Source organism: Lepidochelys olivacea, assembly GCF_965140295.1.
Source record: "Lepidochelys olivacea isolate rLepOli2 genome assembly, chromosome: 1".
NCBI lineage: Eukaryota > Metazoa > Chordata > Testudines > Cheloniidae > Lepidochelys > Lepidochelys olivacea.
Genome location: NC_140411.1, coordinates 194,232,825 through 194,260,308, shown reverse-complemented (window position 1 = coordinate 194,260,308; position 27,484 = coordinate 194,232,825). Strand labels below are relative to the sequence as shown.

At 40.1% G+C, this 27,484-nt stretch overlaps 1 protein-coding gene across 1 annotated transcript in view; it reads left to right on the top strand.

Annotated features, from left to right (window-relative positions):
- The window catches only part of CD96 (CD96 molecule), a 39,076-nt gene extending 15,647 nt beyond the window's left edge, over positions 1-23,429 (top strand). The window contains exons 5-15 of the mRNA XM_084617616.1: positions 1,282-1,337; positions 4,313-4,403; positions 4,748-4,930; positions 6,499-6,552; positions 9,342-9,386; positions 10,669-10,743; positions 13,858-13,932; positions 18,628-18,708; positions 19,694-19,783; positions 21,462-21,585; positions 22,352-23,429. Of these exons, the coding sequence (XP_084473742.1) occupies positions 1,282-1,337; positions 4,313-4,403; positions 4,748-4,930; positions 6,499-6,552; positions 9,342-9,386; positions 10,669-10,743; positions 13,858-13,932; positions 18,628-18,708; positions 19,694-19,783; positions 21,462-21,585; positions 22,352-22,460 (983 nt within the window). The 3' untranslated portion in view covers positions 22,461-23,429. The remainder of the gene's footprint in view (positions 1-1,281; positions 1,338-4,312; positions 4,404-4,747; positions 4,931-6,498; positions 6,553-9,341; positions 9,387-10,668; positions 10,744-13,857; positions 13,933-18,627; positions 18,709-19,693; positions 19,784-21,461; positions 21,586-22,351) is intronic.
- The last annotated feature ends 4,055 nt before the right edge of the window (positions 23,430-27,484 follow it).

Genomic DNA, 27,484 nt, shown 5'->3' with positions numbered 1-27,484 from the left:
AATGGCTAAGATATAATAAATTCTGGCTTAATCTTCATCCAATATTCAACATTTCTGAGGTTTGAAAAAGTGTGGCTGTTTTCTTCCCAGCCCATTGTTGTTCATTCCGCTGTGCTGCCTAGTTAAAGCTTGGGTAAGAAGCAGAATATCTGAAAGCACCAGCTTTCCAGGACAGTATCTGGAGACAATAGCGAGAACCCCTCCAAAAAACCCAACAAACCACAAATAACACCCACAACATGTCACATACAACACAAGCAAACACCCAAACCCCTGAAACTAAAACCTGAGCCAGTCCAAGTAAAACAAGTCAGCAAAACTGAACACACATGCCAAAGATTCCAAAAGCAATAAGATGTGACGAAAGAAAGCCACAGTTATGGATGAATTGATCTGAACAGAACAGCTTTGCATTACTCTGATGTGACAGACAGATGTGGGCAGAATTCCTCAGTGAAGTAGTGCCGTGGTGCTATAGAGGTGACCTGGGCAAACATTTTGTGATAGAGAGCAAAGGCAACACAGCTGAAATCTGGAAAGCTGTCGGCAGGAAATAGGAAGAACCGAAATTCTCAGAAGAAACCCTTGGTTACCTGAGATTTCTAGTCCAGTTTTGCAGCCAAAAGAGGGCTAGAGAGTAAGGTAAGGTTGAGATAAGCATTTAATTTTGGGGGGTTTAGTCCAAATCTTTTGAGGTTCATTGTTCACTAGCCACAATCTGTCTGAAGGGTTGGTAACTAAACTAATAAGTCCTTAGACATTATTAGTGACCTGAACATTCACTGGTGTCAGAATGCACCTTTTATTTTTGAATGATCGTTCAGCAACTTGTTTTAAGAAGGAAAAAAAAATTCATTTAGACAGGCTTAAAAATATATGCAAGCTCATGTTAGTATAGTCACCTGTACTCAAATGAAACACATTGACGGCAAGAAAATACTCCTAGTCTTCCTCCTCCTGTGGCTATGACCATCATCATTCTGTATATAAGGTGTTATGAACTAATTTCTTGGGTACAAATGTCTCAGATACTAGGATAATTAAAAACAGTAAGATACGATACAGATCTTAGGATATACTAGAAGTAGCAATTACAAGTGTCGGCCTCTTCCCCTCTTCTTCAGTATTTAGTGTGTACTAACCACACATGTCATTATAAAAAGGCATATGTTGATCTTGGTATCAATTTTAGGAAAAACAATACTAAGACTCTTGTAAGAAGCTAAATTACTTTGGTGATTGCTGTAAGTTTTGTTAACATGTATTTTATTTGCTTTTCAGCCAAACCGGAAATCTCCATTGCCCTCCAAAATAGTTCCAATGGGAGCATAGAGGAGGTGAGTGATTTTAAAATTGACAGAATGCTCAGGGACCACAGGAAGTCACATCAGTGATTTAAGTTCAGTATTCATGTTCATTCATCTGAGCTATTCATGAACCAGCTTATTGGTTTGGAACTGTGTGCTTAAACTAGACATCAAGCACAACTATTGCCTGCTACTGATTGTAAAAGATCCCAGAACATTTTTGCAGGAGTAAGTACGTTGATGCTTGACTGCACCTTCATACGCATCAAGGAGGGAGTTTTTGAGGATGATCCGAGGGGGTATTACTAGCAGTTTTGGTGATAAGAAACTGAACAAAGGAAAATTGAGACTGTTTATCAGGAAAAATGTTTTTACAGAGAGCTCTATTCAGCTGTGGAACAGCCTCACAGGGGAACTGGTGGAAGCTCCCCAAATCACTTGAATAATTAGCTACTAATGGTTGATTAAAACTGGTTGTTGGTAGGGTAAAAATGAGATGAGGCAAAATACCAAAGTTTGTTGTTTACTGTTGGGAACAATTGTGCATGGCCTTTGCGGGCGTAGGATAAGGGGAGATGAGCATGAACAAAATCGGACATAACCGAACCAGTAAGCTTGTGAAAAATAGACAAAATGCAAAACCAAATCCTTTGCTAGTGGGCCAGTTGGGCCAAAGAAGAATTTCAGCAAGCCTGCCTGATGAAATTGTCACTAGATTGATTGATTGAGATAAGGCTGCTGTTTTTCCCCAGCTACGAGATTTTAAGCCAAACCGTAGGTCCTTGCAACAGCTATGTTCCAATTATAGAAAACTCATAACTCAATTATTGTGTTAGCCAATCACATTTCCTTCTATTACCTGACGGTGGAAGGAGGCAGGGAGATTGTCTTCCCGCATGGATAGATTCCTGGAAAGCCAGTTGATTGTATGAACTGCAGGCACGAGCTTGCTGGGAGTAATACTGCCTAAAGACATGAAATAGCATTTTTGCCATGTCACTGAGCACAGCTAGGCAAAAGTGGCTGTAGAATCAGTATATTTTAAAAGGAGCTGTAATGCTGAAATTCCACTTTGCACTCAAGTTGTTTCCAGTTATGTAACAGTCCCCCTGGGGCTTTTTTACCAGCCAGTGCAACTTGAAACAGCCCTTTAGCTGCTCTAACTTCTCTTGGGCTCCGACCAGCCCTGGCTACCCCCAAGATTAAGGTGGAGGTGTCCGTGTAGAGGTGACACAATACCACCTTTGCACAATCTCTATTTGAAAAGTGCATCCTGTGTCTCAAATTGCCACACTCATTGCCTAATGGCAGCCCTGCTGAGTTTCTAAGGCACACCTCTCATTTCTCCATCTATCACTACCCTCTGCCAACAGTAATGTAGCTTGGGCACATGGCTTACATTATCAGCAGAGGGACCCAAAGCAGAGGAAATACACTCAGAATTATGGATGTTCAGAATCTTTACCCAAATCTTACAGCTCAGATCATATTTAGTATAAAATGGATCAGTCGCCTGATGACCAACTGGTGACCATAGTTTTTGACCAGCCAAATTTAGTCTTTTGATCAGTAGACACCTGAAATAAGTTTTGTGATCTGAAGTCTGTTTTTTCTATGAAAGGCTATCAGCAGACAAAAGCGACATAAACCACATCCATCCTGCTTTCAGATTAGCCATATATCAGACGCAGAGCATAGAACTGTCATAATTTCCCCCATGACCTATTTCAGTGCTGAATTTTCAATACCACAGTCTCATTTGCACTATTCTGCTTATGTTCAAGAGATTTTAACTCTTCTTCTCCTCATCCAAATATTTGAACACCTTCCTCCTCTGTTTTAGCCCCCCAAAAGGAATAAAATCCAGTCTGGACAGCAAATTGGGACTTGCCATTAAGAAGCACTGATAAATGAGATCATAGTAAAGGAAGGACAAAGGGCTGTGGGGAGAACAGAAGGAAAAAAATCAATTGCAGCATGATTTCAGAGATGACTTATGACAAGAAAAATATGTCAATCTCCATCCTTAATGTGTGGTTTGTAACCATTGTGATGCATTTGGAGTCAACTGACATGCTTTGCTTTCTTCAGAAGGGATGGACATGTAGTGTGTGACTACCCCATAATAAAACAAACTTTTTACTTTTAAAGTAGAAGAAAGCTGAGCTTCCCTTAGCACTTCAAAATGTTAAAACAAAATTAATCTAGTGCAACACACAGGCAGCACTGGCATGGTGAGGCTTCACATGCTCACTGTCCATTGATATGTCTGTGCCCCAATGTGGAGCCCCCCCCCTCTAGAGAGAGGTTAGTCCGATCTTCAGGTCTACCCAGCCTTTGCCTTTTGTTGGCTGCCACAAAACCCAGTTAGGGGTAAATGCGTCATATGCTTGGGAGTAAGGATGCTCTGTCCTTTGTTATTCCACGTAGGGTGCAACACATAGGCTTATGCGTGTCTCTGTAATCTTTGGCATCCGTGTGCCCAGTTCTATGGTAGCTAGTTCTATGTACTTGACACATCCTTTGCCAGGAAGACTTTCTGAGGACCTATCAGGATATCTGAAATAAAGGAGGCTGTGCCTAAACTTCCCTGAGAATCCAGACTATTACAAATGATGTGTTTTTTTAAAAATATGGATGTCTGTCTATCTGCTAGGAACAGTACTGAGAACACCATCTCATCTCTCTCAAGCCACGAACAGAATTGGATAATGAATTTCAATCCTCCCAGCTTTCACTCAAAGATCTATATTGAGGATGAAATGCTTATACATTCTATTTAGCAGTCCTTTGAGCTTGATAAATCTTACCTTTTAGTGTAGAAATAGAATGAACTAGATAAGAAACATCGTCATCCTAAAAGAGAAGTAAATGGTTCTTACTAAATGGGAATGGCCAATATGTTCATACAATTTTTTTTATTATTATTTTTGTAATGAATATTAACGCAAATCATGTCAGAAATGTTTTGACTAGTAACTTGACTTATTCCTACTATCCTATAGGCTAGTCTTACCTGTACTGTAAGGAAGGCATTTCCCATGCCAAACCTCACCTGGTATGCAGATGGAGAGATTCTTAAAGACCAATTTGGAGGTAATAAATGTTAATCAGAAATAATATTCTTATAAGCCAAAAGAAAAGCAATTAGTGCTGCAATTGGGTGGAGGGTTGTGGGTACCCATTTCAGTGCAGAAGGAACATCCTTACGGTCAGTGAAGAACAGCTGACCAGCAGTGATGGCTCCCATACCGCAATTCCATTCATGGAGATGATAACTTGGAACAGTCATGTTTATCGGATTAAACCTTTATACCAGATCTGAGTTAAGAAACCTTAAGCTGTATGAGTGTGTTTTTCAGAGCTAGCATTTCACACAGCTCTGATTTATCGGACAGGGCATAAAAGAAGGACTAATGGCTTTTCCATCTTACTTTTAGGAATATCTCTTGAAGCTGAAAATCTAAAAGATGGTGAAGGTTTCTATGAATTGAGATCAATACTGAAGATACAAAGTACAAACCAGTCAGCCATTAATCAGACTTTCTGGTGTACGTGTAGTTTTCCCTTCCTGGGGAATAAAACATGCAATATTTCATCTGGAGAAATAGTAATTTCTTCTGGTAAGTCATCTTTAATTATGACACATCTGAAATCTAAAATATTCAGAACACAGAACGCATTGACCTTTCTGTAATTTAAAGTAACAGAAACAAAAACAAAATACGAGGCTCCGGGAAATACAAGATTGTATGTATAGAAATTACATGAGCATAAGTCAGGCAATACTGCGTGCACAGTTTCAAGGTAAGACCTTAACTGCGCTAAGGATCTGTCAAATATAAACTACAACAGCTTAAAAAAAAAGTTGGCTTCCGCACATGTGGAAGGGAACTCATTCCATTTACTGTTACACCATTGCCTGCTACAGTCTTCAGCTAAGTATACACTGGCTTAGCTACAAGGCACCAGTATGTTGTTATTAACAAGCATTTTTCAATATGCGCTCCTGGGGAAAGGCATGCATTTGCGCAGTGAAGCTGTCTGGAAAGTCAAACTTCTCAGAGTTAAGGCCAGATTATTATGGGCAATGAGAGTAAGGGATGAAAAAGGCTCTGAAGACAGTCAAACCAATGGGTAGGATGCATGGAGCCCTCTCTGCATTCCGTTAACACCAGATGGGTACCTTGTATTCCACTATTGTGGGAGCTGAATGGGAAATTGCCCTGCATTAAGTAGTTGAAAGCCTTCATGGACATGGGGTCATAGCAGCCTAGAGAGTAACTGCATTCCCAGGGATGCTGTAATGCAGGGGTTCTCAAACTGGGGGTCAAGGTTATTATGGGGTGGGGTCGTGCGCTGTCGGCCTCCACCCCAAGCCCTGCTTTGCCTCCAGCATTTATAATAGTGTTAAATGTATAAAAAAGTATTTTTAATTTATAAGGGGGGGGAGGTCACACTCAGTGGCTTGCTATGTGAAAGGGGTCACCAGTACAAAAGTTTGAGAACCACTGCTTTAATGGCTGTGGGGCACCTCTTTTCCCACTCCATAATTGAGGAAGGGGTAGCAGTCCACTGGCACTCAGATGCATGTGCACTCTTTCTCTGCCAACCACGTTCCTCCCTAGTGCACAGACTTTGTATTTGTCACTGCAATGGGGACATGATTCATTCCTTAGTGACCACTCCTACTATGTATGTCCAGTCTTAACTTTAAAATGTTAATGACTTTGCTGCTTTGCAGCCAGAGTTGGTCACATTTGGTTATGGGTGTGCTTCCCAGTGAAGAATGTTTACGTGTCAATATTCAAATCTCAGCCATGTTGAATGGTTTCTGAAGAGGAAATAAGTGTGTGGAGGGATTGTCATATTTATATCTTAAAAGTAGTCTTCTTTTAGCAAACACCAAATATTGATAACGTCAGCCCCACAATGAATTTGTATCAACAATCAATCAAATCAAGGATTTCCAAACTTGACTATAGGATTTACTAATACCAACATAATGCTCCTCTATGCAAAAACTTATGAGTTTTTTAAAAAGGAAAAGTCATAGTGGTACTGAGATCGCTGCAATGTGTAGAGGGGCTTTCACCTTGTGGCACAACACAAGTGAATTATTTTTAAGATCTTATTATAAACACAAGTTTATTGTCTTCTTTAAGAACTGATTTTATTTGCCTATTCCCAGGCCCTGTATATAACAAAGTGCCATTTCCAGCTTTTACAACCACAGCTACAACAGGTAAGATAAATTATTCTTCACTACATTTAATGTCATGTTGTTTGTTTTCCAACCGGTGCGCCCGTATACGTGCACAAGTTTCTAATGCTCTGTTTTCCTGCTGGAACAGTGGGCACCCAAACTTGCCATAGCATTTCTGAATGGACTGAACAGCATAGTTAGAATACTCTGCTTTTGTGCAATTATCAGAAGTTCAGAAAATAACAAAAGACTTAATTGTGGAGTGTAACAGGGTGCTGGCCAGGAGGTCCTGAGCCAGGCCCCTGTTAGCCCAGCTCCAATTAAGAAGTATTAATTGGGGCTGGCTGAGTATGCTATGCCTAGTTGCTAGAAGAGAAGCACCTGCGGGCCTCATTAGCCAGGGGGCTATATAAAGGTGGCAGGAAGGAAGTGAAAGGGGGGAAGAGAAAGGAAAGGGAGGAGCCAAAAGCTGTGCATCCCTGCTGGCTGGAGAAGCTAGCTGTCCCCCAGGTTGCTAGTTTGGAGCAGACTGTAAATAGAAGGTGGTGGGAGATGACACTGAAAATAAAAAGCACTGGTGATTGCACTCAGAGGGGGTCTCTGGCTGATTTGTTGTGAGGGCAGGCGAAGGCCTCGTTACATGGTGCTACCATCATAGTTGCACCATTTTGAGCTGTGATCTATCATAGCTAATTCTCACAAGCTAAGCAGAAGGGAGCCTAGTCACTCTTTGAATGGGAGGTCTTTTAAGGAACACTGAAGGCGCTTCTGGAAGTTTGGGTTGGCAGTTGAATAGGTGGCTCTCAGTATTGAACTGATGCCTTAGAAGAACATTAGGCGGCTACTGTGCTATTAACAATACCTCATTCAGATTAGACACACTACCAAGGTCCTATACACTTCTGATTTTTAAAGAGTTGATGGCATATTTCACAACAGTCTGCTTGTTAATTCAGGTGTCCTTTTTGACCAAATTCTTGCTTTCTGTCACTGTCAGCTCTGCTGATAGTTTCAGCTGACAGATTATTCTTCATGTCCCCGAGCCTAGCTGCTGTTGAGTAGTGTTGTTGGAGCAAATACTCCAGTGTGTTCCACACCAGAGATGACTACATTTCAGTGATTTGTTGGGTGATCTGCATGTGTGTATATATGTATGTGTCTTTGTAGGTCTGTATGTATACAGAAGACTCAGTGCAGATTGACCTTGGAGAAAGATGTGTCCAGTGCCCTTGTAAGCCAATGGCGTGAGAGGCAGTGAACACTTAAATGGTCATGAAAAGTGCTGCTATTTAAGTTATTGGTCTAATCCAGGTATGGGTTATATTAAATATAAGCACGACCGTACTAGGTCAGACCAATGGTCCATCTAGCTCAATAACTTGTCTTCCATCAGTGTCCAATGCTAGATTCTTCAAAGGGAATGAACAGAACCAGGCAATCATCCGGTGATACATCCCTTGTCATCCAGTCCCAGCATCTGGCAATCACAGGCTTAGTGACACCCAGAGCATGGGGTTGCTTCCTGGACATTCTGGCTAATAGCCATGAATGGACTTATCTTCCATGAACTTATTTTTTTTTTTTAAATCTAGTTATAGTTTTGGCCTTCACAACATCCCTTGGCAATTAGTTCCACGGGTTGACTGAGTGTTGTGTGAGGAAGTACTTCCTTTTGTTTGTTTTAAACCTGCTGCCTATTAACTTAATTGAGTGAGCCCTTTTTCTTGTGTTATGTGAAAGGGTAAATAACACGTCCTTATACACTTTATCCACACCATTCAGGAGTTTACAGATTTCTATCATATCCCCCCTCAATCATCTCTTTTCAAAGATGAATAGACCCAGTATTTTTAATCTCTCCTTATTTGGAAGCTAAAAATGTACCAGATGAAACAAGAAGAAACTTCAATCTGTGCGGAGAAGCCTGTTGTCTCCTATTAGCTAACATATAGTGCCTTTTTCAGATACAGTGCAGTGCGTTGTGCAGTATATATCAGAATTTCAGTTTCAAGGCTTTACTCCTAGTTATGCATCCTTGTAGCAGCCTGAATGATTCCCCTCCCTCCGTGGTATTCACTAGAATTATACAAACCCTACAGAGTCCAAGTTACTGTGGGCACATGAACCTGCAGTGTTTTGTGGATGGGAGCTTTCAACAGCACAGCCCCTGCTTGAAGATTCTTGTCATACAGAAAAAGAACCCTCATCCTCTTCCCCTTCGCAGCAGTTGGTCCTCCCCTCCTGTTTCAAGGACATCATGCTTACCTTGGACATATCCAGGGAATGTTGGTGGCCTACTCCCCTCCCACTGGGCTTCTCCTTATGCTGGATGTGGCCTGCCCCTCCAAGGGTGCATGGAAGACTCCAATGGAGAGTGGCCTTCTGGTGTCCCCAGAATACACAGGGGAAAGGAGAGGGGACTCGTTTTGGCTGTAGAACCTGGTCAATAGCATCAACCCAGCTGTAGAACACATACTTAAACCTGGCCTAAGGTTTGCAAAACAAGTGTTGATGTCAGAGGGTTTGAATATCTGTAGCAACGTTGCACACAACCCTTAGGTTGACCACATTTGTTTACTTGTTAGCATGCTCCCCCATAATCACCTATTAGAACGGCATGAAGAGAAGAAGGGCTTTCAGCTTTTCCTTGCTTATGTGTGTCTGCGCCTTCTGATCATATTGATTTCTCTGACAGATCAGTGTGAGGTTTTGTAAATTGCCTTGTGCCTTTGGAAGCCTTAGTGGCTCTATTTTCAGGAACATAATAAATAACATTGCTATACTGAAAAAGCCATTTAAAAGTCCTTGTTGGATTTGATTGCTTATAGATCCTGGAATTTCAACACTTCCATCAACAATCATGGCTACCACAGGTAAAATATTTCATCCTATTTTTCTGCTAATAGATTCTTACTTGACCTGTGCTTACGCATCAGGTTCACAATGAGGCAAGACTGAGAATCACGTTCAGTATGTGTTCATGCTCTAGTAGTACCTGCTCACACTGAGAAATGGTGTAATCCTCAGGGCTTTTTTTCAGTCTGGCCCTTCTCCTATTGGCTATGATCTTAGCTAAGTCAGAGGAGGCATGACACAAATCTTGGAAAAATTCTCAATCACTTTTACTTGAGAGGTTAAAAAAAAAAAATAGAATGTTGTGTTGAATACTGAATAGGATTGTTACACACATTTACTGAATTAAAAAATAAAGTAAAATACTTTACAAAAATTGTATTACTACTACAGATCATTGATACGAGTTAAAACTACCCCTGCACTCAAACATCGTAACTGCACATCTTCACTATTAATATGAGCCATGTGCTCCATATTCAGTATACTAATGTATGCACCAGACATGTCATAAATATGAACTTCCTACCCTCACTGCCAAGTTTCTTAATTTCACTTTCCCTTTTGGTCCAATTCTGCATCCCCTAACTCAAATGGTACAACATGACTGTTCGTTGGTAAAATTAGTTTTATGTGTGGTTCTTAATTGACAGGAATCCATCAATACTTGCTTAGAAGTTTCAATTGATTATGACTGCATTGTTGTAACTTCATGGATATGTAATCCACATATGTTAGCATGGACTACATATAGTGTTATACAAAGGAAAGCCTTTCTGTAGTGACCACCTAGTAGGTCTAATTAATAATGCCACCATTCCTGGGCTAAAACAAGCTTAGAGATAATGGTATAATGTTCATCGGTATCAATTATTGTATCCTGCCTCTCCTTTTAGAAGAGTTTGGAAAACATCAGACCTGCTTGGTAATCCAAGATGTCAAGACTAGAACTGCAAAGACCTTGTTTGACTAGACCGAAAGTGGGAATAAAGAGCATACAGCATTCACAACACACACAAACCTAGCAACCTTAGATACCTAAAAATAGTGCACTCAGCTAGCCTATTCAAAAAAGTATTTCTATTATTATCCACAGCCTCCTTCTCTGACTGTCCTGTTAATTTTCTACATTTATGTAATGCATCTGCTCTTAAACTTAAATAGACTTGGAGCAGAGTCTAGTACAATAGACCTAGTACAACAGCCTAGTACAATAGCCTTGACTTTGGTTAGTTCCTCTAGGTGCTACTATAATATTAATACTAAGCACGCCATGAATCGCATAATATTTGTTTTACATAGGACTTCAAACTACATCTTCAACTTGCCTAAACTTCACAAGTCCAGTAACCTCTGAATCTGTTTCCACTGCACAAAGTAAGAAAGATTCAGCCTCATTTTTGTCTCTGAAATGTTTTCTGTATTGCTGCAGGAATTTAAAGAAACAAATTAAATACAGACGGACACTAAATAACTGACATCAATTTTTTGGCAAAAATACGCTTAACTTACATTTACACCGTAGGTATAATCCTATTTCACACCATGTTACAATCTGGTAGTTTGCAGTGTAGTCGGTCCCATAAAAGGTATTACCTCACCGACCTTGTCTCTCTAATCTGGTAGTTGGCAGTTTAAGAATAAACTGATGTGAGAAATTACGGTTATGATGTAGTAGCATGTATTGTGTTTGTTTCAGAAAATATGCATCAGTTTTAGAAAGCGAATTGAGCAAAAATACTGTGCATACATGTTTTTATAATTAAAAAGATATTTGAAGATGATATTACAGATACCGAAAGCTCAAACCAAGTGTTGCAGCACCAGAGCATACACAGAGTGCTCAGAGAAATAAAATATTTACAATGCATGACTCAACTTAGTGATTTCCCCTCTTCCGTCTGTGGCAGTCTTAGTGGGCCTTGCTGACACTCGGGTTTGCATGATGAAATATGACTCAGCTGGAAGTAGAGCTGGGTAAAATTTTTCACAACTTTTTTTTGGTTTAAAAAAAAAAAAAAGCAAAATCAGTTACTCCAAAACATTTCACGAATTTGTGTTAATTTTGCCAAACTGCTTAAGTAAAAAAGACTAAAAAAATTCAAAAGATTTCATTTCTACACTTTCAAAATGAAGCATTTCGATTTTTTGTTTGAAATTATTTTTCATTTAAAAAATTCCTTGAATTTTACTTAACTTTTCAACTTTCTGATTTTTTTTGGTATTGATTTTGAGCATTTTTTTAATTTCAGATTGAAAAAATGTGTTTGGTCCTAAACTGTTCTCCCCCCCACCCTTCTTGCCCCCCCCCCTCTTTTTTGGGAATTGCCATTGAACCAAAAAAATCTGTTGTTCACCCAGCTCTAGTTGAAAGTGTAGTGCCGGGTTTTACTCAAACTACCTTGGTGGGATTAGCTCACAACAAATGTCCCTGGTGTACACCTGACAACTCTATGACAGTCCCATGAATCAAAAACAGACTAAGGTCTGAGCCTCTTGCATGTGGTTTGGCCCTGATGGTTTGGAATAGCAAAGACCTTCCTAGTACTGAGTGCCTCTCTAGTAATCGAAACACTGCCCTTTTTGAGGATTGTTTGCATTATGAGGCCCAGTTGTCTGTCTCTCCCCCCAGCAGCCTGTATGATCCAGGATTAGGCAGGCATTCTTTCTCCCCTTGCTAGCAACAGGCTGTAGACTTACTGGCACATAATATAATCATGCACAAATGAAACAACCCAGAACACGAAAGATAAACCACATGCTGTGAAGAATGGCAACCCCCGGGGCATGGAAAAGAGTCAGTGTAACAGACTACTCTAATCTCATCTTCCTCCTCAGAGCAACACCATAGTCATGGCTCACAAATGAAAATATATTTGTATATTACAATACAGACAGTGCGCAGTGTCAGCTGTACTGTGGGCATTGGCCTTCTCTCATCTTAGACGTCAGAGAAGGGCAGACACTACATATCTGTGATGGCACTTAGTACATAGGGCAAAAGTGATTGATTGTTTTTCTTTTCTTTTAAATCCAGCTTGTCTTAGGAAGTTAGTCCAATAAAAGATATATTACCTCACCCTCCTTTTGTCTCAAATAAAATGAAAACCTTTTAGCTTGCTTTGCAATATGGAAATATAAATGTCTGCCACCCAAATAAAGCTTCAGCTACACTACAAATATAAATAAGTCTGCCAACCTAGTTCGGACATGTTATAACTGGCTTAGGTCATTGGTAAAAAGCTGTGGTGTAAACAGGACTTTGGCATGTCTTATCTCCTGTAAACAGGGAACAACTGTGTTGTAACTGGTTCCCCTGACTCAATTATAGTTGCGCAATAGACAGGGTCTGGGTGACCCAGTGCTCTACATAACACTGCTCCAATCTTTCTACTAACTCGCACACTTCTTTCCACGCCAATGTCACCATAGGCTTCTTCAAAAGATCCCCCGGGAGGCAGCTGAGTTAGTGAGCAGAGGATTTGCCCTCTCAATCCTCATTAGTATAAAAGTTGTTTGATTCAACTTCTTATTTCACAGCACTCTTAATGAAAATCCAGGAGACAGCTGGTGTAAGGGAATTGATACAAGCAGAGAGTGCACACAAATAGATCAGAAGGCTGTGAGAGGGCAGTACTGGAGCTCTTGCAAGGGCAGCCTGTTCCATGCTTAGCTTTCATGTTAATCCCTCATGTGCAGCACATGGAGACACTTGCATTCTGAGTGTTAGGTAATAGCTTTGTCTCACCTTCTCAGGCGTGCAAACATTCTCAGATGACTTAGTGCCATTCTTGCAGAATCAGACAGGTGTCAGGAAGGATTGACATTTTTAGCAAGTCTGAAATAAGCCATCTGTGAGGATTGCTTGCTATCTGCCTGAGTCAATGCCTGATAAATAGCTGGTTCAGCTCTAGCCTATTCAGCATTTTACTTGATTCCTTTTGAACTGTTAAATGGAGAATTGGAATTGGCTCTCATGAGGGTCCTGATTGGCACTACCTCAAAACATCATCTTGCTAGAGCTGGATAAAACATGGGTTTGTTTCATAGGTGTTCATGCAGAGAACCTTTTTCCACAGTTTTGATTCACATATGTTTGGCTTCAGGTTTGAACAAGCCCCAAAATTCAATTAAAACCTCCAAGTTTCAACTGCTTTCCCATTGAAATGATAAATCAGTTCAGATTTTCTCAAAACTCAGACTAGATTCCTTAGAAATGTTTACAAACCTGAATCATCCTTTCATTAAACTCATGCTGTGTTTCTACTTGATGACAAAACCCCAAACCTTGCTTTAGTTTTTTGTAAAGAAAGCCCCATCCAGTTCTTTATCATCGTGTGTGTCTGTGAATTAACCAAAACTGTTGATATTAGATGAAACAGACATTAATCATTATCCAGTCAGGAGACCAGGAGGAGGGTCTGAGGAATGGTAAGTACAACAATGTTTTCTAGCACAACTTTTGCAAACTGTTGGTTTGTTTTCCAACAGGCCGGTTTGATTCTACCACAGATGTTCAAGGCTATACCAACACCACAGCCTCCAGTGAGAGTGAAACAACACAGCGTAAGTAGATGACACCTATCTCTCTGATTATATTTTTCTTTGTAAGATTTCATTAAATAAAAGATTCTGGATAAAGGAGGCTGGAAACTGAATGCTTAGAGCACCAGTGCAAAATTACCCAACAACAGACTGGACTTCTACATAGAGTGCTTCCACCGACATGCATGGGCTGAAATTGTGGAAAAGTAGCATCACTTGCCCCATGCAGAACACAATGCCATCCACAGCCTCAGAAACAACTCTGACATCATAATCAAACCTGGAAATCCTGGATGCCCCATCATCTCAGGCATTGGCATCCTGACAGCAGGATTGTCTGGCCATGTAGACTCCCTCCTCAGGCCCCACGCTACAAGCACTCCTAGCTATCTTTGAGACAACACTGACTTCCTGAGGAAACTACAATCCATTGGTGATCTTCCAGAAAACACCATCCTGGCCACTATGGATGTAGAAGCCCTCTACACCAACATTCCACACAAAGATGGACCACAAGCCGTCAGGAACAGTATGCCCGATAATGTCATGGCAAACCTGGTGGCTGAACTTTGTGACTTTGTCCTCACCCATAACTATTTCACATTTGGGGACAATGTATACCTTCAAATCAGCGGCACTGTTATGGGTACCCGCATTGCCCCACAATATGCCAACATTTTTATGGCTGACTTAGAGCTTCCTCAGCTCTCGTCCCCTAACGCCCCTATTCTACTTGAGCTACATTGATGACATCTTCATCATCTGGACCCCTGGAAAAGAAGCCCCTGAGGAATTCCACCATGATTTCAATAATTTCCATGCCACCGTCAACCTCAGCCTGGACCAGTCCACACAAGAGATCCACTTCCTGGACATTACAGTGCTAATAAGAGACGGTCACATAAACACCACCCTATACCAGAAACCTACTGACCGCTATACTTACCTACATGCCTCTAGCTTTCATCCAGACCACACCACACGATCCATTGTCTATAGCTAAGCTCTAAGATACAACCGCATTCGCTCCAACCCCTCAGACAGAGGCAAACACCTACAAGATCTCTATCCAGCATTCTTACAACTACAGTACCCACCTGCTGAAGTGAAGAAACAGATAGATTGATAGAGCCAGAAGAGTGCCCAGAAGTCACCTACTACAGGACAGGGCCAACAAAGAAAATAACAGAATGCCACTAGCCATCACCTTCAGCCCCAACTAAAACCTCTCCAGCGCATCACAAAGGATCTACAACCTATCCTGAAGGACGATCCCTCACGCTCACAGATCTTGGGAGACAGGCCAGTCCTTGCTTACAGACAGCCCCCCCAACCTGAAGCAAATACTCACCAGCAACCACACACCACACAACAAAAACACTAACCCAGGAACCTATCCTTGCAATAAAGCCCGTTGCCAACTCTGTCCACATATCTATTCAGGGGACAGCATCATAGGGCCTAATCACATCAGCCACACTATCAGAGGCTCGTTCACCTGCACATCTCCCAATGTGATATATGCCATCATGTGCCAGCAATGCCCCTCTGCCACGTACATTGGCCAAACCAGACAGTCTCTACATAAAAGAATAAATGGACACAAATCAGATGTCAAGAATTATAACATTCAAAAACCAGTTGGAGAAAATTTCAATCTCCCTGGTCACTCGATTACACACCTAAAAGTCGCAATAGTACAACAAATAAACTTCAGAAACAGACTCCAACGAGAAACTGCTGAATTGGAATAATTTGCAAACTGGACACCATTAAATTAGGCTTAGGAATTAGGAATAAAGACTGGGAGTGGATGGGTCATTACACAAAGTAAAACTATTTCCCCATGCTTATTTTTTCCCCCACTGTTACTCACACCTTCTTGTCAACTGTTGGAAATGGGCCATCCTGATTAACACTATAAAAGGTTTTTTTTTTCTCCTGCTGATAAGCTCACCTTAACTGATTACTCTCGTTATAGTTGGTACAGCAACACCCATTTTTTCATGTTCTCTGTGTGTGTGTGTGTGTATATATATGTATGTATGTGTGTGTATATATATATATCTTCTTACTGTATTTTCCACTGCATGCATCCAATGAAGTGGGTTTTAGCCCACGAAAGCTTATGCTCAAATAAATTTGTTAGTCTCTAAGGTGCCACACGTACTCCTTGTTCTTTTTATCCAACATTGTGCTTCAAATCTAGAGGGACCTGGGAATCCTCTCCAGTGGCAGAGAATAGCTCAATCTCAATTTGACCATTAAACCATTGATTGTTTTGCTGAGTGTCAACACTCGTGGTGATAAATATTAGAATATAGAGCCTATAAAAATAGATTGGTTCCCCTAATTTATTTCTCATAGGCCATCAGTGGTAATGGTTTTCAGTCATTAGTCAGAGAAAGACCAGTGATGTGGTTTCAAAAGATTTCCTAGTTCATAATCATTCTCTTGAGCCAGACAGTCTCCAAGTATTAATGTTTGCAAGGCTGAGGCATGAGTGCTGCCTTACAAGCCGTGAGAAGAAATCCCCAATGGCATGTTATTCTGTTTGTAATGGTTCACACAAAAACTATTAGGATCAAACAAGCTAATATTGATTGCTCACACCAAAACTGTTTCTGACACATGTTCCTGAATGTTATTTTGTGTTATAATGCAAAGTCTGATATTGGACGCACATGGGGCTGTATTCCTGACAGGAATTCCTCATGCGATTGATTTTTTTTTTTTTTTTTTTGCTTTCCCCTCCACCAATAGATTTATTTCAACACACTTTAGAAGAACTTAGCAACTTAGAAAAAAGAGACTTAAAACAAAAACCTCTGTCTAAAAATGACCTGGGTGAACAGCTGGCACATGAACCCACACTTTCCCTCGCCCACTGACTTCAGGTTTATGGATTTGAACTTATGCATGTTGCAGCTGGGTGCAAACTATGTTGTAAAACAGGTAGCATCACATTGTGCTGCTTGCCGTGACTACTCCAAAGTGTAATCGCTAGGCCACAGGCAGGAGTCCAGAGTTGGAATTGGGTTGATCATCTTTGTAGTTAATACTCAAACCTCATGTTTACCTAGTCCTCTCCACCACCACCTTACACATCCCAACTCAAGCTCCTGTGGTTGGTGTCTGTGGACTTCACCAGCATGAAAGAAGAAGGTCTCATACAGCACACGTGGGAAATTACTTGCTAACAAAATATATGCATCAAAAGAGACTAAAACTAATATTTTAAAGAGTTTCTGTGTAGTGATGATAAGGAGTATTGAGGTATTGGATCAGAAGGGCAAGGCATGAGTGTCTCAAAAGCTATGTGGAGGCACTGGTTTAAATCTAGTTCCAGACAGCTGTGACTATAAATTGTTTCCTTATCTGGTATCATTGGTGGCCTGTGCAAAATGAGTCACATTTCAGTTTATGGTTGACAGGACAACACATCTCAGAAACCACCACCCCACCCTGCCCTCCATGTGGCACTAATTGACCACGCTTTGCCTTAACAGAGAGGGCAAACACTAAAAGGGTCTTGGAGTCTGAACTGTGCTTTTACCACTAATGGTGATCAGTGGTTTCATGTCAGGTTTGTGGCTCACTGGCAGGGCAGTTGAGAGGAAGCTGTTTCTGTCTAAGCTATATGTGTCATTATATGCAGGACTTGAGTCTCCAGGCCTGTCAGGGCAGGAACTTTCCTCAGCACCAAAACTGAAACTAAAGATGTTTACAAATAATGTTGAGCATAATGTTAAAATTAAGGTAGGTCCTTGAGCAGAACCAGAACGCAGAGAGGGTAGTTATAACATATTAAATATATTAGTGGAGAACGCAAACAAAGCAAAGAGAAGCAATGAGTTCATGAGACACCTGAGTAGGATAAAGCCCTAGCGACAAAAGCTTTAGCTAAACCGTGGATAAATAAAACAAAAATGCAAACAAGTTGTATCAAATATTTTCCTTTTTAACCACATCTGTTTATCTATAGTGTGTGTGACATTTTAATAATAATACTTCATTCTTTTACTCTTAATTTGTTTTTGTGTACTTCGATTGCAACTCTTCAGGGCAGGGAGTGTCTGAGTTTGCATAGTGTCTAGCACAATGATCCCAGCTGAGTCCTCTCTATGGGCTGCCATAACATAAATGGAAAACACTAATAAGAATAAATATATAATGCTGTTCAAGCTGCTATATAGAGCAATTAAGATTTCCCAGTAGATGTGTATCTCTGTTTTTTCATATCATGCTCATGCCCATGGTAATTAAGCGCTTACTATGTTTGGATAAAATAAGAACTGGTGTAAACTTCCATCTAAAACTTGAACTGAATTTTTAAAAAGATGCACACTATTTGATGAACTTATTAAAAAAAATTCTTTGAATTCTCTGTTCTGGTGAGAACCAGGAAGTCTCATGTAAAGCTAGGGCCATTGTTTTTTCTTTTATCTGTTCAATTATTTAATCTCCCACAGGGAGTTCATATGGCTCTTGTGGAATTAACAACCATATTTTGCCAACTAAGTATTACAATGGAATTTATATTTGAGTATATTAGGTTTAGGCACCAGACAGTATACCTACGTTTTTTAGGCTGGTCTGCTATTTTGTTTACTGCCAGAGTCCAGAAGAGAAAAGGACATAAAATAGTGCAACTAAGCCTAATGTGGCAGTAATGGCTTGTAAAGTAACTTCTGAAAATGCATTGTTTTTATATAGGACTGAGTGACCCTACTACTGCAGCCCAACAGAGCAACGTGAATACAACGCTCTCCAGGGAGAATGTAACTCTGCCACACCGTAAGTGTTTGGGCAGATCTAGAATGCATGCCGTTGTGTGGTTAATTGTTTATCCATTGTTTTGGAATAGTGATTAACTGAGGAGGCAGGTCCAGAAAAATGACAATAAATCCTAAGGTAGTACCAATCACAAATTTGTGTAGCGTGGCTAAACTAGCAGGGATGGGAAGGGGATGTAACTGTTCACAAGGCAATGAAAGGTGATTTTGTAGTTGTGACACAGTACTTGGGGTTATATTATTGGCTCGGCTACCAAACTCACTTTGTGATTTTTGGTAAGTCACTGGATATTTCTTGGATTCAATTTCTCCATCTGTAGAGAAGGTGAAATGGTTACCTCTCTCCCAGAAGTTCTGTGTGACTAAAGTCAATGTTTAGTGGAGGTTTTTAACATTTGTAACTCCTTGTATAAACCCTTGTTTATATCAAATTTAGATCTTAGGTCAAAACTTAAGTTGGCTTTGTCCCTTTAAATGAAAGTGGGCACTCAGATTCTGGCAGTTGATTTTAAGCTCTTTCAGGCTCTCTTGAACTATATATGGTTAATTTTCAGAGTGGCAGCATTGTTTCATGTTCTCTGTGTATATAAATCTCCCAACTGTATTTTCCACTGAATGCATCCGATGAAGTGAGCTGTAGCTCACGAAAGCTTATGCTCAAATAAATTTGTTAGTCTCTAAGATACCACAAGTCCTCCTTATATATGGTTAGGTTTCTTAGTAGCAGCCGTGTTAGTCTGTATCCGCAAAAAGAAAAGGAGTACTTGTGGCACCTTAGAGACTAACAAATTTATTTGAGCATAAGCTTTCATAAGCTACAGCTCACTTCATCGGATGCTCATGAAAGCTTATGCTCAAATAAATTTGTTAGTCTCCAAGGTGCCACAAGTACTCCTTTTCTTTTTATATATGGTTAAGTGACTTCTAAACATCAAGCTCAGTAAAATCAAATACACTGTTTACATTGTCTGTCTATATCTTTTTAGGCAATCTGTCCTCCAGCACAATGGTTGATCCAGCTTTATTTACGAAACTTGATGGTTTATCAACTACAAGGAAATTGATTAATGGTACTGGTAAGCCATCATTCACAACTCTCTCCTTCATAAATATTTGTAGGTATGCAAGAACTTGAGGGAGTAATCCTCGGAGCTTCAGGTAGTTGCACTGGTAATAGAAAACCAACCAAAAACCAAAAAAAAAAAACCCAGTCAAATCAGGGCTGTATATGGAGGTCTAATGGCCATTCATGTCTCCGCAATGCAGATAATCACAGCTGCTTTTGGTATTTCTATCCTGGCATATCTTTAGCAAAAGAGCATACTAAGCATGCTACTTGTGGGTAGCCCCCTGTAACCGAAAGATGATGTTAATGTGTGAAATGTCATGCATTGCAACTTTTAACAACATGACACACCTATAGAATTCCACAGACATATCAGTGTGTTACTGGTGTTTACCCCCCCTTTGCTTACTAGTGGACTGACAACATGGTTTCCATGCTAAAATATCACGGATTTATTTCAAATCCATGACGATGCGGTACTTTTCATTAGTTGGTGGTAATGTGATGATGTTGAGCTTGTGGTTGTGATATCTCTGGCAGGAATGTCAGGATGCTGTACCCTTGTAACCGTCATACAAACCAGTGCTCCAAAAAATTGTAAATGAAAAGTTCCATTAGGGTTGCCAGTTCTACTCGGAGCACAGTGAGCAGAGCTACTGCTGCTGTTGGCTAAAGGAAAAAGAACGCTGAGTTACAGTAGCAGTTGGGAGGCCAGGCTGTGAACTTTCCACGCACATTCTATGAGCAGTCAGTCACACGAGTAGTTGAGTTGACTCAAATGGACTAGCACGGTAAGCAGCTGTTCAACAAGGTGAATAATGAGTTCGCACGCTGGCCCACAGTAAGTGAAAGAGGGCTTTTCCAGCTGCCATCCTTCATAACTTGTACCCAGCCAGGCCCAAATTTTTGCTTCAAGCGGCAACTCTGCAATGCTAGTGTTGCCTTAAGTTGTATGGCGCCTTCAGTTAGCTCAGTAAGACTCAGTATTAAGTTAAAGAGTTAGAGCTTCATTGAATGCACTCACCAGCACTGGAAGTCTTGTAGAATTAACTAAAACACCCACAACATGCATGAACCTGGAGCGGATTCTCTGAGGGCTATCTCTATGTGGTTAGCATCATGGAGGATCTGTTCAGCACATCATCTCTGCCTAAAAATTATTCAAAATATTTTAACCAGTTCTAATGGGCATGTGGCAAACTTAGGAAAACTAGATCTGTGTTCTGCACTTTGGTGCAGACAGGAGCCCTAGTGACATGTTTATGTTGGTTTCCCATTCTTATAGCATTTCTAAAACACAGTGGGAAAAGTATAGGCCAAACTTTTTCAACGTAAGTGCTTATAAGAAAACACTCAAATCGTAGTCTGGTTTTTCATAAGTGCTGAGTATTTGCAGCTTCAGTTGACTTTGAATGGAGTTGTAATCTCAGCAGCTATGATATGAAACCCCTTAATTATGTGCCTAAATTAGGATTTATGTGCTTAAACTGATGCATCTAAATTTGAAAATGCTGGCAATCCTACACAGGTTGGGGTTGCTGTATAGATGTGTGGGTGAGGGAGTTTCCTACTTAATGAAATCAAATAGAAATTCCTTTTTGTTTGTTTGTTTGGGGTTTTTTGGCAGGATGTTGCTTTTCCTTGTGAACTGGAGTTTGAATTATGGCTTTTTTCTATGTCTTTTTCAGGCATCGTGGGGAAACCAGAGAATCCTCGCTTCTCCTGGCCTGCGGTTGTAGCACTCTTGCTTCTGTTTTGTTCTTTTCTAATCATTTTAGGAATCAGAAAGTGGTGTCAGTACCAAAAAGAAATGTAAGTATTAGTATAAAAAATGGTGAGCAGAAATAGAGATGTTAGTGTAGATTCCAGCCCAAAGTTTCAGAATGAAGTTCAGATAATTACCTTATTTTGTAGATGTACGTGTACATGGATAGAAATGAACAAGTACAGACATACAGTTGTGTGAAATACATAATTGAAGCTTAATCCCATTCACTTCTCAATATGCTTCAATTTAACATTCCACATAAGAGAGCTTAGTTCCTTATTAAATGTTTGGGGAAATATAGGGATAGCAAACTAAACCCCTTTAAAACGTACCCTGGTTATTCTGAACTTGCAGTTAACTGCAGTAAGATTATATTTATCCTTGGATTGTTAACATTTTGGGACAGGGCTTTCACTTTATGGAGGCCTGTAAATCTCCATGCACAGCTGTAAATCTTTGTAAATGTGTCTCCAGATATCAATGCAAGCAACAGCTTGCTTCTTTATTTATCCAAAGGTTTTGGATTTCACCATAGCACTTCAAGTTGTAAAAGATGTGTGTTGTCCCCAGCCCCCCACCTCTGTGCACAAGAGAGCTTGCATCGATGCCAGAACATGGTTTTGAGCTGTAGAGTAGAATATGTAGGTGAGAGAACAGACATGAGCCCTACAGAATGTTAGAGAAGAATGAGGCCAAAATTATTTCTGACCTTTTGTCCTTACATCTCTTCCCATTTTCCCTCATAACTTTATATTGATTTTTACATCATTAGCTGTTGTGTTTTCAAAGATTTTTTTTTTTTTATTCTAGTATGAACAGGCCTCCGTCTTTCAAGCCACCACCACCTCCAATAAAGTACACATCCATGCTAGAATCTGATGGAACTACCCCATCCTGCCATGAACTGGAAAATTTGTAATGTTTCTTGGACTATCCCTGAGCCATCTCTGAAGAATATTAAATCTCATAACTGCGTAAGCCTTTTAAAATGCAGATTGCTGGAGTTCAGTCTAAATGACCCATATTTAAAGTCAAACTTCTAAACTGACAAGGTCTGATATCTCCCTGGTTTTTTCTTGGAGGTTTTTGACCCAATCCTAACTATTTTAAACTGACAAGGTCAGAAGCAAAGCACTCCTGTGTATGCTTTCTCATCCATTTAGATATGCATTCATCTGACAGACTGAAGTCTAACTGCAGCACATTGGAGATTACAAGTGCTCAGCTTGGATTGGGTGATCAGCTGGGAATTTGCTGTCTTAATAATGGGAGTAGATTAATGCATGTGTCACTTCATTAATCTGCCTAGAAAAAATGTTGAAGCATTTTATTTTAGTATGCCTATAATGATGAGCACTTTAAGCATATGGCAGACATAATTACTCCACAGTCTTGGTAATACTTTGGAAGCTTTCTGACACATGAGTGAACAGGGTTTTTTTAAAAAAACTATAATCTTTCTTACGATACAAATACTGATCTACAATGAGGTTAGTCAATGCTAAACCTAAAGATCAGGAGCATTTATAGTAGGGCAATAGTCCACATATATCATCACTGACATCCAACGTGGACTCACTTGGAAAGGCTGATATGAAAGGAGGCTGCTGTTTCCTTCTGACATGATCTGCTGAGAAGACCTGGCTGCATATCTTGAAACTGCCAGAACAAGGAGAGGTCAGGTGATCTAGTGAGCCGTCTTGAATGGGAGACCTAAGGACTGAAATGCATAACAATCCAAGGGGATAATAATAGAAACAGTGACTGCTTCCAGGGACAATAGCTATTGAAAATAACAATTGTTCAAAGATAAAAATATTTTCTGAAGTATATTTATATATCAAATATATTGATCTCAGTAAAGAAAAAAGGAACAAGGTTCTTTATTTTTCACTCCACAGTTGTAAATGTGAGCAGGGAGAATCCTGCTGAGAACTGGTTTAACTTTTTGTATTTGCTAAATATCTTTTAATATTGCAAACAATTTTCAGACATGTACAAAGTCAGGCTTCAACTGGAAGCAGTACAATTAATGTAAGGAAATGCCATCATGATAAAGTGTGTGTTTCACAAAGAGCTAAATTCAGACATGGTAAAGTTGAAAATAATGTGCTGGTTTCGTGATGGGATATGCAGCACTTTCTGCAATAGAAGTGGTATATGAGTGTCATGGAGTTTACAAATGCTGTTGTATTCCTCATAGCTTTAAATGAATGAGTTATTTGATAGGAAAAAGAAATTAAGAAACTGTTCCCTTTAAAATCTCAGACGTGAGTATGCTATTGTGTTTGTCCATTTTTAGTTAAATATCTGAGGGTTATAGCAAACACTTTTCTTCACAAAGAACTTTACAAACTTCACATGCACAGAATAGGGATCAGCTTTTCCACCACTGAAATGCATCTGAAATGTAAAACATAGCAGATAACTAACTGCACAGCACCATTTACATAAAGTTCACGACAAAAAATGAAGAAAAATGTCATCCACTTACAACTCTAGGGAAAATATAGAAAGGCAAATAATCCACGTTGGAATGCAGCTGGGACACAGCTGCAAGCTTAGTAAAAAATTAGCAAGGAACTTTCCGTGGCTGCCAGTGGTCACTACCTTGGTTTTAATAAATGATCCCAAAAGATGTTGTTATCTCCAAGGCTTAGAGGGAAGAATACCATCTTTGTAACTAACTTCATTTCTGGTACCTCCCTGGGTTTTCCTTGGAGGTTTTTGACCCAATCCTAACTATTACAGGGTTTTCCATAGCACCCATCACTGCCATATAGACGAGCTTCCCTGTGACATAAATCTGCCTAGCAATATCTGTGCTGGTCTTCATGCAGTCTTCTGCTCTTCTCCCCTCCCCGGTTAAAGGAAGTTCTGCTTGAGGAGTAATTGTAGTTTTGATCATCATTTTGCCATTTATAGTAGAAAAGCTTCCTCAGAGACTTGGGATCTTGTTGTCTGCCTTGAAGGTGGTCAGACTCTGGTTTAGACAATCCTTTCATGTAGCTATTTCAATAGCCAAACTTCTTAAACCAAGGATGCTCTTCCTTCAGCTCCCAGGAACTTTGTCCTGGGCACTGTGAGCTACCTTTTTCCCAAGGATGCAAGTGCCTGGGCAAGTCATGGAGGAAGACTTGGATGCTGCTGTAACTGGGTGAATTAAAGCACTCCTCTCTGGAGGCAATGAATGCAATTCAGTGTGTCCAAGTCCTGAACTGGTTCAACCTTCCTGGGCTGTTTGAGATGTTGCCAGGTCACACTCAGAAGAAGAAAATGGAATTACTCCAGGTTGACACCCGTGTCAGAACCCAGTCCCATGAGTTCATTGTAATCATAAGGCTTTCTGAAACTTAATATGTATTTTCCTATTTTTTCCCCTTTCATTATCTATTTTCTTTTCAAGACTCATTATTCAGCCACACAGAGAGAAAAATGAGTGCCATCACAAACTGATATGTCTATTTATATGCATATACCTATGCCCCTGGTGTCTTTTCCCATAGAGTTCCTTCCCTCATAATATGAGGTTGGTTTGTGTCACATCTTGATTGTTACCCTGTACAGCTTTTTTTTTTATTTGACTTGAAGTTGTAAAAGAAATATGTGGGTGTAATGCCCCCTTGCTACCAGAAGGTGGCTCCATAGCTGTAAATTTAATTCTTTGGTTAGTACAGTCATAACAATAAAATGATGAACATCCTTACTAAATTTTTGTTGGCCACAGGTGAAATAATTGTTGAAAAGGTATTGATGAGTATGAAAAATATTTGATGCAAAGCTTCCTTCAAAAACAGATAAATAATTGATGAGTATGAAACTCATAAGATGCAAATTTGGTCCAAAACCCAGATAAATATACAGTATAGGTCCTTCAGCTTTAAGAAAGTTATTTTCTAGAGTCTCCTTCCTTGCACTATATAATGTTTCTCCAATACAGTCTAGTGAGAGAGAAGGCAATTACAAATGTCAGCTATTCACTTCATAAATGAAGACATGGCTTCTGAATAAGATCAGTCAGCTCATTGTGTATCACCATTTTATTCTAGCACAAAGCTAGAATAGCTCTGAGAGACTGGATGGCTCAAGAGGTCAGCTCTGGCATTTATAAATTTCACTTCTAGGTTTCAGTTGTCACTTCAGACTTGGCTGTTAGTGGCCATAGGATCACTGTTCAGTAGCGTATGTGAAGTGTCCTGGGTAGACTCAGTCTACTAGGTGGAAAAGTGTCCACATCACCAGAACTGACATGTTTGCAGGCAGAGCTGAGAGAGGTAAGGAGCAAATGGGCATTAACACTGAAATATCTTCTTGATGATCTAGGTGGTCTGTTCCTGCCATCACAATGGAAGGACATGGGCAAGGGGCAGCATAATGGATACATGCATGGCCATTGCCCTTGGTCCACCAGTTAACTCCTCTGGTCTTGATTTACTTTAACAAAAAACCTCTATGGCAGATGTTTTTCCTTTCCCCTTTCTCACCAGCAGCACACCTGAGCAGCAGGGATAGCAGGAAGGAAGAGCTTGTGGCTTCTCACTCCTTCAGTAGAACACCAAAGGGCACCCTCCGGAGGAGGGGGATGCTCGTAGTCACCAATCATGTTAGGAATACTTTATTTGTGGGGGTGGTGGGAGAAGGTTGGGGAGAAGGAGAAAGGAAGTATCTAATTACCAGCCCCAGCCACATCACTTACTCCGGGCATCACATGCCACAATCAGTGGGACGTGTGACCAGTTCCAACTTATGCAAGTGTGAGTTGGCATTTCCAGTATTAAGCCTTGTTTACCTAATGTTAGTAAACAGCTATGTGATTGTCAGATAGAAGGTGCTTTATAAGTGCAAAGTATTTATAATACTTACATTATAAAATTACACTCCTTGGCAAAATCTTGGAACTTGTAGGATAAAAGCTGAACAAGACTTTAAAATGAGTTCATTTTGAAAAAGAAAAATACATTATAAAATGCAACCTGCACAGCAAAGACAGTGATAATTAGACGGTGCAGTTTGCTACTTGTATTTGTCTAAGCGGCAAAGGGTCCTGTGGCACCTTATAGACTAACAGACGTATTAGAGCATGAGCTTTCGTGGGCGAATACCCACTTCGTCCAGTAAGCTTATTCACCCACGAAAACTTATGCTCCAATACGTCTGTTAGTCTATAAGGTGCCACAGGACTCTTTGCCGCTTTTACAGATCCAGACTAACACAGCTACCCCTCTGATGCTTGTATTTGTCTGTATTTACTTTTGTACGTATATGATTTAGGTACATCTAGGTCATGCCCTAGATATTGTCATTCCAAAAAATGTGTACCACATAGGTTTAAGATCACCGTACTTTGAAGCCATGCAGCTAGGTATTTATGTTAATGTATGTGTTTACTTCCGTTCAAAAGAATAAAAAAATTCTATGTTTGAAGAATAGAAACAAAACAAGATTCTCTGTTTAGCTAGAGACAATAAAGATAAGTGCAAAATAATTAATTTAGGAAGGAAAAATCAAATGCACAACCACAAAATGGGAAATAACTGGCTAAGTGATGGTACTTCTGAAAAGGATCTGGTGGTTACAGTGGATCACAAATATAATGAGTCAATAATGTGATGCAGTTGCAGAAAATATCACTCTGGGATGTATTACCAGGAGTGTCCTATGTAAGACACAGAAGGTAGTTGTCTCGCTCCACTTGACGCTGGTGAGGTTTTAGAAAACCTGACCTGTGAGGAAAGGTTAAAAAACCTGGGCATGTTTAGTCTTGAGAAAAGACTGAGGGGGTGACCTGATAAGTCTTCAAATGTGTTAAGGGCCATTATAAGGATAACTTTGATTAATTGTTCTCCATGTCCACTGAAGGCAGGACAAAAAGTAATGGGCTTAATCTACAGCAAGGGAGATTTCAGTTAGATATTAGGATCAACTTTTTACCTATAAGGATCA